Source organism: Arachis stenosperma, chromosome 8, assembly GCF_014773155.1.
Source record: "Arachis stenosperma cultivar V10309 chromosome 8, arast.V10309.gnm1.PFL2, whole genome shotgun sequence".
Classification (NCBI taxonomy): Eukaryota; Viridiplantae; Streptophyta; class Magnoliopsida; order Fabales; family Fabaceae; genus Arachis; species Arachis stenosperma.
In genome coordinates this window covers 27,017,390-27,029,840 of record NC_080384.1, presented here as the reverse complement: position 1 = coordinate 27,029,840, position 12,451 = coordinate 27,017,390, and the positions used below count along the sequence as shown (strand labels likewise).

At 33.6% G+C, this 12,451-nt stretch overlaps 2 protein-coding genes across 5 annotated transcripts; one reads left to right on the top strand and one right to left on the bottom strand.

Moving 5' to 3' along the window:
• The first annotated feature begins 4,741 nt into the window (after positions 1 to 4,741).
• On the top strand, positions 4,742 to 8,773 carry LOC130946973 (protein TRM32-like). Of its 3 annotated transcripts, XM_057875887.1 has the most exons (7): positions 4,742 to 4,950; positions 5,324 to 5,404; positions 5,574 to 5,802; positions 6,160 to 6,224; positions 6,309 to 7,674; positions 7,869 to 7,937; positions 8,031 to 8,773. In XM_057875887.1, the coding sequence occupies exons 3-7, from the start codon at positions 5,646 to 5,648 to the stop codon at positions 8,513 to 8,515; spliced, it is 2,142 nt and encodes a 713-aa protein (XP_057731870.1). In that variant the 5' UTR covers positions 4,742 to 4,950; positions 5,324 to 5,404; positions 5,574 to 5,645; the 3' UTR covers positions 8,516 to 8,773. The 3 variants fall into 3 exon arrangements, with proteins under 3 accessions (XP_057731870.1, XP_057731868.1, XP_057731869.1); XM_057875885.1 differs by having other exon boundaries at positions 7,869 to 8,773; XM_057875886.1 differs by lacking the exon at positions 4,742 to 4,950 and adding an exon at positions 5,004 to 5,140 and having other exon boundaries at positions 7,869 to 8,773.
• An 86-nt stretch (positions 8,774 to 8,859) lies between these two features.
• On the bottom strand, positions 8,860 to 10,560 carry LOC130946974 (outer envelope pore protein 16, chloroplastic). Of its 2 annotated transcripts, none has more exons than XM_057875888.1 (6): positions 10,173 to 10,560; positions 10,025 to 10,082; positions 9,744 to 9,775; positions 9,624 to 9,657; positions 9,466 to 9,533; positions 8,860 to 9,189 (listed from the first exon to the last, which is right to left on the bottom strand). In XM_057875888.1, exons 1-6 carry the CDS (start codon positions 10,284 to 10,286, stop codon positions 9,049 to 9,051), a joined length of 447 nt encoding a protein of 148 aa, XP_057731871.1. In that variant the 5' UTR covers positions 10,287 to 10,560; the 3' UTR covers positions 8,860 to 9,048. The 2 variants fall into 2 exon arrangements, with proteins under 2 accessions (XP_057731871.1, XP_057731872.1); XM_057875889.1 differs by having other exon boundaries at positions 10,031 to 10,082.
• Positions 10,561 to 12,451: the final 1,891 nt, after the last annotated feature.

The following is a 12,451-nucleotide window of genomic DNA, read 5'->3' as shown; positions in this document are numbered from 1 at the left end:
CCCACACCATGAAGAAGATGAAAGGGTGCAAAGGATTTATGGCGATTAAATTTGATTTTGAGAAAGCTTATGATTGACTTCGTTGGGATTTCTTTAAAGAGTGTCTGGTAGACTTCGGATTAGAAGAGCAACTGTTAAAGGTTATAATGAATTGTGTTTCTACTATCTCGTACAATGTTCTTTGGAATGGGGGGGAAGACGGATTTTTTCAAACCTTCTCGAGGTATTAGACAAGGAGACCCAATATCTCCTTACCTTTTTGTCATAGCTATTGATAGATTATCTCATCTCATTGAAGATCTTGTGGAGAAAAGCGTTTGGAATCCAATCACTGTGGGTAGACAAAGCCCTTCCATATCCCACCTCCTCTTTGCAGACGATTTGCTAGTTTTTGGAGAAGCTACCGAGAAACAAATAAAAGTGATTCTTGAATCTATGAAAGCTTTCTGTGCAGCTTCATGGCTGAAAGTAAGCAATACTAAAACCTCTATAACTTTCTCCAACAATGTTAGAGGGGCAGACAGAAAAGCTATTATTGACTTATGCCATTACAAAGAAAATAAATGTTTGGGGAGGTATTTGGGAGCACACATCACCAATCACAGGAAAGGGAAGGACAAGTTTAAGAATGTTTTGGAAAGAATGCAAAGCAAGTTAAAGCGGGTGGAAGTCTCATTGTTTATCGTTTGCCGGGAGAATAACCCTCTCCAAGTCGATCTTAAATCCAATTGCTAATTTTGATATGCAGCATATGAGAATTCCAAAAGGTATTTGCTAGGAAATGGAGAAAATGCAAAGGAAATTCATATGGGGTGACACTTCAAATCAGAAAAGAATGCACCATGTTAATTGGCAGACTCTCTGCTTACCCAAAGATCAAGGAGGAATGGGGCTTAGGAGACTCAACCTTGTTAATGATGCTTTTCTAATAAAATTGGTTTGGAGATTGTTGACTGAACCCAATAATTTATGGACTCAGGTTTTTTATCATAAGTATATTCATAGTAGAGAGGATTCAGGTATCAATTTTAAAGCTTCTGACTCTCCCAATTGGAAAGAACTGGTCAAAGTGTGGCATATAGTGGAGAATAATTGTAGAAGAGTTGTTGGAGACAGAACAAGCATATCTTTTTGGAGTTATAAATGGATACCGAATGAAGATTGTCATGGTAGAGCTGCCATCAATCCAATTCAAATGGGAAGAGAGGAAGATTTGGTTGCAGATTATGTGGACAATCAAGGAGTTTGAAAATTGGATAACTTATATACTCTCATCCCTCCTTCTATCATTGATAAAATCAGAGCTATTCCTCCCCCCCCCCCCAAAAGTAATTTGAAAGACTCATTGTGCTGGACTCAGTCCTCGAGTGGACAATTCACAATCGCTTCGGCTTATAAAATACTTGTTGAGTGGGATGTGAATGATAATGTAGACAGATGGATGGAGAATTTGAAAATGGAAGGGGCCAGAGAGAATAAAGATTTTCATATGGCAACTGTTACATGGTAGAATTCTAACAGCCAGTAGAAGAGCATCTATGATGGGAACTAATCCTAATTGTCATCATTGTAAGCATGAACCTGAAACTATCTTGCATGTGATAAGATATTGTCCAAGAGCTGTGACAATTTGGGTGAAGCTCATCAACCCCGCTGCTGTAGTCCTGTTTTTTAACATCAACTTTCAAGGATGGATTGAATTAAATTTGCAAAAATTTCATTGGTAAGTCACCATCTGAGTGGATAGATGAGTTTTATGTTGCTTGTTGGATGATATGGAAGTGGAGAAACCTTGAGATCTTCTCTCCTCCTTATGTAAGACCCAAGAACGCTGTTGAAGTGATTAGGAATTCTCTCAATAATTACAAGAAAGCCTATGAAAGAAGAAGTCAGAAATGCACAATAAATGAAACCAAAAGCCAGGAAGGCATATGGATGCCCCCTCCAGTTGGGTGGGTAAAATTGAATACTGATGGAGCAATTTCAAAAGTGAAAAGTATGGTTGGGTGTGGCGGTTTAATCCGAATGTGGAATGGGGAGTGGGTTGCAGGCTTCCAGGCAAAGATAGGCAATACTCAAGTTTTTCAAGCAGAAATATGAAAAAATTTTTATGGTTTACAAACAGTTTGGAACTTGGGAATAAAAAAAATTATTGTTAAAACAGATTACAAAAGGAGAATCTCATAGTCAATACAATTTTCTTCTAAGAAAAGTCTAAGACTAGCTGGCGAAACCCTGGAAAATTAGAGTTCTGCATATTTACAGGGAAGGCAACACCTGTGCCGACGGAATGTCTAAACATAGTTTGAACAAATCATTTGGATATAGTTTCATTGATAAATTTGAGCCAAACTTAAAAATCCTCATGGAGCAAGATTGGAAGGTCTCCAGACCCACTAATCAAATTTATTAGTTTGCTTTTGTTGAATTTAGGCCCCATTACTTTACCAAAAAAAAAATTTTTAATTTTCTACATACTAACACACTTGTTATATTTACAATTGGAAGCAATTATAAAATTAATAACAATTTTTTAATTAATAATTTTAATAATATTTGATAATTATAATAATTTAAGTTTTCAAACTCAATATAATATTTTTTTATTATTTAGTAATAACTCTTAAATGTATTTATATGTTTAGGTGTGATAGTAATGATTTTAATTAATTTTATGCATTGTAGTAACAAACAAAAAATTTATCGACTTGAGTATTAAAATTTCTTACAAATACTTTTATTATCGACTTGGAATTTCTTACAAGTTAATATATATATATATATATATATATATATATATATATATATATATATATATGAATCGTTCTAATATATCTATGTTATAGTGGCTTTGATAATTATAGTATTTTAAAAAATAATACTAAAATTAAAATAATATTTTTTATTATTTAATAATATATTTTTTAAAATATTATTAAAAAATATTACTAAAATATATGAAAAAAATTATTTTAATTTTAGTAACACTTTTCAATTATAGTCACCGTAAATATAAGCATAGTATAATTCAAATGTATATATACTAAACGAAATGAAGTTGGTGTGAGGAGAAGAATTCAATGTTTGATGTTGTGAAGCCAGAATGCGGGTCACGTTTGAGTTTGAAGTAGAGAAACTGCGATTAGTTAGTAACTTTATGTTTTCCAAATTGTCAATTTTTTGATGTGTAGTTAGCTTTTCAATCTTGGAATTGTAAACGTGTATGTATGTCAAAGCATGGCGTTGTCAAGTCAACAAACTCAACATATCTATGGTCACACCAACTAGGACCAGTACTCGTGTTGAACTTTGATTTTCCAATTCTTGTAATTGTTTATTGCTAGCAGAAATTTCACAGATAAAACAGTTCTACACTTCTAATTTCAACAATTAGAAATTTCACAATTTTTTATTAATTCTTGAATTGGGTTCTTCAAAGCCTTTAATTAATATATGGGCTTTCTAGTAGGCTCTCTCAATTACTTCTATATTGGGCTGATCATGTCTCTATTGGGCCTTGTTCGTCCCTTGATGGAAGCAATTCAAAATTCGAATGGTTCATGACCAAAAACAAAAAATTTGAATGGTTGACGCGGTCAAATTGTGCCTTGTTCCCCACGGAAGGCCCTATTTTTGAAGGTTGATTAAATCCACTTAAGATTTGAATAAATATTATAGCCTTAGTAAATAACAAACAACAAGACACCAAAAAAAAATAATAATAATAATAAATAAATTACAAATAACAAGAGTCTATTTTACAAAAAAAAAAAAAATAATAATAAATAATTAATATATGGAGGATTCATTTTCATGCCCTGCTTAAAAAAAAAAAAAACTGGACCGACCAATCAAGTGGAAAACAATAAGTATACCAACTGCATTTCAGGGTATATTAGGGGTATAAATATGATATACAGTTGAATTCTTCTCCATGGATTTATTGCTTATCCCTTTCACGGTGGTCACTATTCTGGGGGTTGTGAAACTCTCTTTCTTTTACACAAGTTGTATAATATAATCATTAATAAGGATATATTTTTTTGGCATGACAAGTCTGAAATATAATTTATACTCAGCTTATCTATAAAACTTCTTTTTTAAATATTGTTATGGGATTGTGAAAACTTGGTTGAAAGAGTCACAACAAAGCAAGTAGTTAATTAGCGTATCTACTATGATTTGCCTTTACATAACAGAAACACACACTAATTGACTATTGACTACATCTTTGATTATACATTCCCGAATTAATTATTGTCAGTAAATAAATAAAAATACCCACACTGATCCGACACATCACACACAGTATATCGCAGTCTTAGCTTCAGTACTATGTTAGTACAAAATACACGCATGACGCAATCAGACTGTATTTACAGTTTACACGTTTTGATTTTGAATGAAAAAGAAGGAAAGGAAATAATTTGAAATATAATGTTAAATTATTAAAATACCAAATTTTTAGTTATCTGTAATTCAATAGTGAATGATATTTTATAGGAGTCACATAATTGCTTATAAATGTGACATTAGTAGTAAAAAAATATTTAATGGATTATCATATGCACACAAATGAGTAGATAATAATCAAAACATGAATGGATGAAACTCATTAATCAGAACCTTGAATGTAATTTAGATCTGCCACAAATTAATTTTTGATTTATCGGAATAAAAAGTACCCTAAAAAAATCTATAAAATAAAATTGAGAATAGTAGTAAATTTTGGCGGTCGTTGCTCGAGTTTATTAGTTTGGTTGTCGTAATCACTGGTCAGAGAGAGAGAGAGAGAGAGAGAGAGATTCTTCATGTTCAGCTTCTTCAATTGGCGTCTGCTTTGTTTCTCTCTCTAAATCTAGAAGCTTGACTTGAAAGACTTTCCTTCCAATAAAAACCTTGTCTTTTTTCCTCTCTCTGCCTCATCAACCGCTACTTCAATTCATTCAGGTTAGACTTCCATCTTTTTTTTTTTTTTTTTGCATTCAATTCTCTCTCAACTCCGATCCTATGCATGAACCTACCTTCTGTTTTTTTAATTACTTTTCTCCCGTTACCAATCTCTATATTAATCAATCAGCTGCATGTTTCTGTTAGTTTATTTCGATTGTTATGATCGCATCTATCCTCAGTTAATCTCGTGTGGCTCTAATCTTTCTTCATATAATATATATAACAATAATAATATTATAATATAATATATGAATATATGAATATTCGCTTGCTGTTATTAATTTTTTTTATAAGTTTAAGTTATAATTAATTTCCATTAGATGGACGGTTTTTAAGTTTCTTCTTGTTACCATCCGTCTTTTGTTCACAGTTTTGGCAAACACCACACAGAAGATTTTTTAGCCAACCATGCATCTATCTTTCTTTCAGACGAAGATTGAAGAAAATTAAGGTTAGAGGACCTCTTCTCTTATATGAATGATTATTAAGAAAACTGGAAAAACAATCTAATAAACATGCATGCTCCAATTTCTGTTCAATTCTGCTCTCTTTTTCTTTTACATGTCCTTTTTTTCTTTATTATTTTATTTTTTTAATGTTTGATTACGGTGGTTTTGCAGGACTAGGCCTAGAGGAAGATATTGATTATTCAAAAACAAAAAACTAGAGAATTGAGATAAAGCGTGTTAGATATGGTAAAGCAATTAGTTTCAACAGAGAATTCCAGCCTTGAATTTAATCAGGATAAGAATAATCAAGGTTGCATGTGGGGTTTCTTTCATATTCTGGATTATCATCATTGGCATGTGAGAAAGGTGTTTGCTAACAAAAGGAAAAGACATGCCAGATGTAAGCACTTTTGCAACTCATCAATGCCTATATTTTTTGGTTTTAGATTGAAATTGAAATCATTGCAGCTGCCTTTACAATATAGAATGAGCTTTCCAGCTGTATTTATCATGAAAGGAATAATCTTCAATCATCACAAGGTCAACATCATAATAAAGAAATATATATAACTAGGCAATTCAGTTATGTGTTAAATACAAACTATGGGTTAATCTTGATTAAATAAAGCAAATGCTTGAAAAATGAAAGCACATATGAAGATTGGGATTTGTAATGGAAATTCTGGCTCTGCATATTACATGAGATTGTTTTAACCTCTTCAATCTTCATGACCATATTGTGTTGACCTATCTGCAGGTAAGAGGAACACCATTTTGCATAACCAAGGTGAAGAATATGTCCCAGAGGCAGAAACACTCCTAGTAAGCTTAAAACCTCATGCTCGTGTTTTATAGTTTGCAGAACAACTCAATTATCTCATTGTTAACATGGATATACATATTCAGGTTGTGAAAGGTGGCGAAAAAGGCAAAAGGTACCACAAACATGAGAGAAAAGAACAAGACACAGAAAATAGGCTTAAAGAAGGAAATTACAAAGGTGAATATGCACTTCATGTGGAGAAAGATGGCAAGAAAACAAAAGCTTCCCTTAACCATGAGAGTATACAAAAAAGGCCAAACAAATCTGATACAGACACTGCCAATGTGTTTAAGAATCATAGAGATGTTTTGGGGGTAGTTAAAGTGGAGAAGGATTTACTGCTTAAATTTCTAAGAGAATTAGATGCTGAAGGGAAAAACCTTCATCAAGCTTCTGACAACAAAGCAAGATTGACAAAATCAGGGTCATTTCCTTTAAGCTCATCTTCACAAATGAGAAGTATTACTCCTACTAGTACCTTGCAACACAAGAAAACCGAAGTCTGGGCCACTCCCAAAGAAGAAAGGTTGCTTGATAGTACTCAAACAACAAAACCAGTGCCTTTAGTGAGTGATCATGGCGTGCTTAGCGCTGGAGAACAAAAAACAGGCAATTCTCTGCGGCCATCTCATGGATTGAATCATAAAGGTTGGAACCAAGTTGTCATTCATCGTTTCAAAGTTATAAAGCATAAGATAAAACATACTCTTTTGGAGTTCAGAAAAAATGGTCACCACAGAGATTCATCTGAATATAGCAGCATCACTAATGATGAGAAAGAGGTGCAAAGCTTAGATGAAGGTGTGGTTCGAGAGTACATAAGGAGCAAAAGCTTAAAGGAGACTAAATCTTCTGATTATGCTTCCAACAGACAGGAAGCACAACGAGTCGTAAGAAGAACATCGTCTCTGAACGAATCGATGGATAAATATACTCAGTTGTTTGAGAAAAGCTTCAACTCAGATGTCAAGTGGCACAGTTCAAAGTCCAAAAGCTTAAGATTGACAAATGAGGATAAGAATACAAGTGACCATGCTTCTAGGTTTTCCAGAAGCAATTTTTCACTGCCTAATATTGAGGCTTTAGGCTTCATTGTACACGAGGCACTTCTTGATATGAATGATAAAACAGATACAGAGGAGCCTGATAATAATGCTGAAAGAAAACTGGTGGAACTTCCTTCAAAGAAAGATAAATCAATTGATCATGTTGAAGAGACTGAAATCACAGAAACAGCTAAAGCTGGCAGTGGAGATATGAATCCAAGTCCCTTATCTAATGATCAGGTTGAAGACAAAATTGATGAAGCAGTTACCAGTGAGAAAGTGGAAGATAAATTTGAACATGAGTCAGCTAGGGGAGATGGAATTTTTCGTCAAGAAAAAGAAGAAATAGGTGTGGCTATCCATGAAACTAAAAGTGAAGCAGATGAAACCCACCATACAGAAGGTAATAAATTCATTTCAGCATGCATGAGATTAACATAGTATATCGTCTGTTCAAATTAAACAACTTTCATTGGAATACTGTTGCATGCAATTTTGTTTCCTATCTTTTAATGCATGCCTTTTGCTTTCAAGTTTCAACTGCAACAACGATGACTGAGGCTTTTTCTTCTTCTTCTTTTGGCCAAATATTTCCAGGTAGAGAATTGGATATTCAAGGATCTAGCATGGATGGATTGAAGACTGATGAGTTACCAATTACAGAAAGTATATATTCTTCCCCAAGCTCGTTATCAAATGCAAATGATAATACAGAAAATGTCACAAACAAGAGCCCTGAGAAGATTTTCCTTGACACAGGCAATGATTCCAATTTCAGATACGTGAAGGCCATTCTCCAATTTTCAGGTTTAATGGAAAATGAACAGATTCTAACGAGGCATACTATAGACCAGCGACTAAAGCCTTCTTTGATCATGGAAATGGAATCCTCTGTAGAGGAGAATACCAAAGCCTATGATCAACAGCTTCTTTTCAACCTAGTTGATGAGGTACTTCTTGATATATATGAGAGGTCATCAAATCACTTCCCAAGGCCCTTCGCCTTCAACTACCTCCTCCATCCTGTGCCGAAAGGAGACTATCTCCTTAATGAAGTATGGTCCAGTGTTAAATCATACCTGAGCTTGAGGCCAGAGCTAGATCAGACATTAGACGATGTTGTGAGACGTGACTTGGCAAGAAGAAGTAGCTGGATGAACCTCCAGCAAGAAGAGGAGCAAGTTGCAATTGAACTAGAGGACATGATTATGGATGATTTATTAGATGAACTCGTCTTCTCATGAAGTTTTCTTAGACTATAGAATATAGATAGATAGATACAGATACACTGTCAATTTTTACAAAAGTCATGCTGCTTGGTTAACTAGATCATGGTTTTGTCACTGTCACCAAGCTTGTTCCCTGATTTCTTCAAGCCTATAGGTAGACCAAGCACACATGCATGTAGTAATGCACTATTCTTATTGTTACCTTGTAGAGTCCTTTCATTCAGAATAGGACTCTATTCTTTCTTTCATATGTACATGAATTGGCTTTGTAAATAGGATTGCCTGCTAGATGTCATGTAGAGTTTGATGGTTGCATGCTGTGATTCATATTCTTGTACATGAGACTTATGAGTTATGGCTATAGTAAAGTGTAAAACACAATGTTATTAATGAAAACAGTGAACTATAGTATCTTGCAAACAACTAATTGACATAAGTGATCAAAACACAGGTTTAGCAGACATCCAAATGGGTCCATCAACATTACCATGTAAACCAATATAGATCCTAACAGTAAAAAAACCAGTGAGATATACATTTTGGTTCATTCAGGTAAGGTAATTGATGAACTCTGCAGCAGTAGCAACTGCTGCACCCGTAATGGCATCCATGGCAATCCTATCTTTCTTATTGTTGTTGGCTGCGGAAACAATAGCCCCGGTTACTGCACCCCCAATCATTGCATTCTTCTGCATTGCATCCAAGTCCATCAAAAAAAGAAAAAAATTCAGATTCTCAATTGCTAAATAATATCTAATTAACCAACAAAATGCACATCCAAAGTATAAATCAAAACCAAACTAGTAACCACAACTTCAGTCTACAACAACCAAACAACATTATTCCACGATGTAGAATTGGATGTAAATAATTTGTACTTAGACTTTACACCATATATCATCTCTGAAACCAACACCCAAAAATGTGTAATAACTATCATGGAAATGCTGATTGAAGAGAATTACCCAGTCTCTCTTGCCACGGATCCTCTCCACCCCATATTCTGTTCCAACGTATAATCCAGCTACAGTTCCTGTAAACACACCAAAATTGAACCAATACAGTGCATTATTATTTGATAAATGTAACATATGTATAATGCAAGACCAGCATTAATTCTTACCCCAATATGCACCCTCTTTACACATCTTCTTCAGCTGCAATAAACCAAAAACACACTCTCTCATGAGGAAGAGCAAAGAATGTGTATTAAACTCAATGAATAAGGCATGGACTCACTTACCATTTTCTCAAAATCTCGACTTGAAATATTTCCTGGAACATTCATGTTCAAGATGTTGTTGGTGTTAGTCTCTGACAAAGACCATTTACAAACGAAAACAGAAACAACAGATAACACTAACACCGACCATGTAAATATATTTTATCAGATTTAAGAATGCAACATAGCATAGCCACACAAATATATGAGCCCCTTATGAATTGAATGATGAAGTATCATGTCACATCAATAAGATTATAAGAATAAGAAAGAGAGAATGGATGGTGAGAAGTAATACCGACCCTTACCCTTTTGGAGGATATGATAGGTATCCTCAGCAGCTGCCCGGGTAGCTGCCACCTGAAAAAGAAGAACATCCTGGGATGAATTTGTTTAATTAAGGAAAGAAAATGATAGAAAGAAGAGAAGAGAAGAGAAGGAATCATATACGGCTCCGATCTTCAAGAAACCATCGACAGTAAGATTAAGGAATGGATTGCCCATGTCAATAACCACGTCGACCTTGGGCGAAGTTAGGGACCCTGAAAACCTGCTGTAAGGCATCTCTGATCTCTCTCTCTCTCTCTCTCTCTCTCTCTCTCTCGCTTCAGTTCCTTGGTTTGTTATGATTATGAATGTAGTTTCACTCGCTCACTCACTCACTCACTCACTCAATCACATGACATGGGGAATGGGGAAAGTGAAGCGAAGAGATTGGGTTGGGTGTGGAGAAGATCCATGTGTCAGTTAATTGCTTCGTACGCTTGGATTTGTCTACATACTAATTTTGTCTCTAACGATTCTTATAATATTATTGCTATTCAGATCCGAATTGAATGGACGTACCTTGTTAATTCTTATGCAAATGTATCAAGTACTGCTCAAGAAATGATACATACCTTGTATTTCGCAAATTCTGAAAATCATGCTGCCCTCTCTGGCGGCCCTTTATGGCCAGTGGTTGTGTGGGCTAAAAGCCAAAGATCAATCAAAACGTGACAGGTGGAAGATGGAATTACACCTTACTAAGGATTTGATTTGGTTAAAGATCGGATAAATTTAATAATGAAGTAAGGTAAATGAGTTAGGGAAGACTTCATTTTTTTTTATATTATACAAGCTAAAGCCCAAAAAAAAAAAAACTAAGAACATACTACACGGGGTAATTACCAACCGATCTTTTAATATTTATTTTTTGGAATAAATTAATCTGTCAGAAGGCCCAAAATCCACACTAAATTCAAAAAATTAAAGCCCCAACAAAACTAATCTATTATCATATTCAACCTCTTCCTCCAAAAAAAAAGTCAAGAAAGTTGGCATTTGGCAGTGGCCACGAGAAGATTGGCTATGGAAGGTAACAAAGGAACAACTACAATTACTTTTTTAGCCTTTGGTCATTCATAAATTTTTAAAATTGTCTCTGTGGTCAGGGACGGAGCCAGGTGGTTAAAAAGGGGCGATAACCCTCTAATTTTAATTTTTTATATATAAATTATATGTAAATTTTAATTTAGTCCTCTTAAAATTTTATTTTAGTTTTAGTTTATTGTATAAATATTTTATCTAACTTTGTCTCTGTCTGTGGTGAAAATATTTTATTTACTTGTCTTGGATTAGTAATAATTTTTTATAATTAACGGGATAAAAAGTCCAAAAATATTACGTAGAAACTATTCTAAAAAAAGAGGCGCCCATGGTATGAAAAAGAAAATAAGACGAAATATAGAAAAATAAATTATAAAAGAAATGACAACTAAATTTTAGAGAATGTCCATTAGATACTAAAGGATCGACACACCAATTTGCTTCTCGAAATTCATGGTAAAGCTTTCAACTTGAAAACTTGTTGAATCTGTCTTTAGTAGCCATGATAAGCGTGTGAGTTCCATGAAAATTGATAATATCATTCCGATACAACGAAAATCGCAACTCTTGAATCAACTTTAATAGTGAAATTAGCATTACCTAAATGAATAGCTAATTTCGTATCAAAAAATATGCCCCACAATTCAGCCATAATTACCGTACAAACATCTAGATTAACGCTAAAACAAACTAAGAATTCTACAAACCTATTTACTTTTAAAATACGACAAGTATCATTTTATTATTGACAAATTAATACTTAATTATTTTTAGTCACCACTAATCAAACTATCAGAGACATCACTATATGTCATTCTTATTATAAAATGATTATTAGGAATGTGATATTATAGAATATTATCATACTTAATGGAGTATGGAACATTATTATATATAATGGAGTATAAAATATTATTAAGTAATAGGATATAAATTTTTATAATATATTTTTATTAATTAATAAATAGGTTAGGTAAATAATATCTTTTTTTATTTTATCAATTTTTTTTGGTATTCCATCGGGGCAAGGCCGAAAGAAAACAAAAAAGGATTACATGTTTAAACCCAATCTTACAAGGCTAGCTCTCTTACAATCTTCTTCTAATAACAATTTGAGGTGAGGAGAAAGATTATCTATAAAATGCACTCCAATTGTATATTTATCTCCATTCTTTGCTATCCAATCTGACCAGCTATATATTTTACCAACTTTTAATTTTATCGAATGTTTACATATTGGATTTTTTTTTCCCCATTAAACCAAACGGCTCAGTTAAAACTAGAGAACGTAAACCATGGGGCTGCCCAAGGATTTAAGCCCTTTGTTATTAGATGACAAACTAACACAAGTAATTTTTTTT

What these genes read in the sequence shown, in the direction of transcription:
- LOC130946974 (XM_057875888.1), bottom strand. Translation starts at nt 10,286, where the DNA reads ATGCCTTACAGCAGGTTTTCAGGGTCCCTAACTTCGCCCAAGGTCGAC. An exon ending in GTCGAGATTTTGAGAAAATG is followed by an intron (nt 9,658 to 9,743) that starts GTAAGTGAGTCC and finishes GGTTTATTGCAG; the next exon opens with CTGAAGAAGATGTGTAAAGA. An exon ending in TCCGTGGCAAGAGAGACTGG is followed by an intron (nt 9,190 to 9,465) that starts GTAATTCTCTTC and finishes GATGCAATGCAG; the next exon opens with AAGAATGCAATGATTGGGGG.
- LOC130946973 (XM_057875885.1), top strand. Translation starts at nt 5,646, where the DNA reads ATGGTAAAGCAATTAGTTTCAACAGAGAATTCCAGCCTTGAATTTAAT. An exon ending in CAGAGGCAGAAACACTCCTA is followed by an intron (nt 6,225 to 6,308) that starts GTAAGCTTAAAA and finishes ATACATATTCAG; the next exon opens with GTTGTGAAAGGTGGCGAAAA. An exon ending in TGAAACCCACCATACAGAAG is followed by an intron (nt 7,675 to 7,868) that starts GTAATAAATTCA and finishes AAATATTTCCAG; the next exon opens with GTAGAGAATTGGATATTCAA.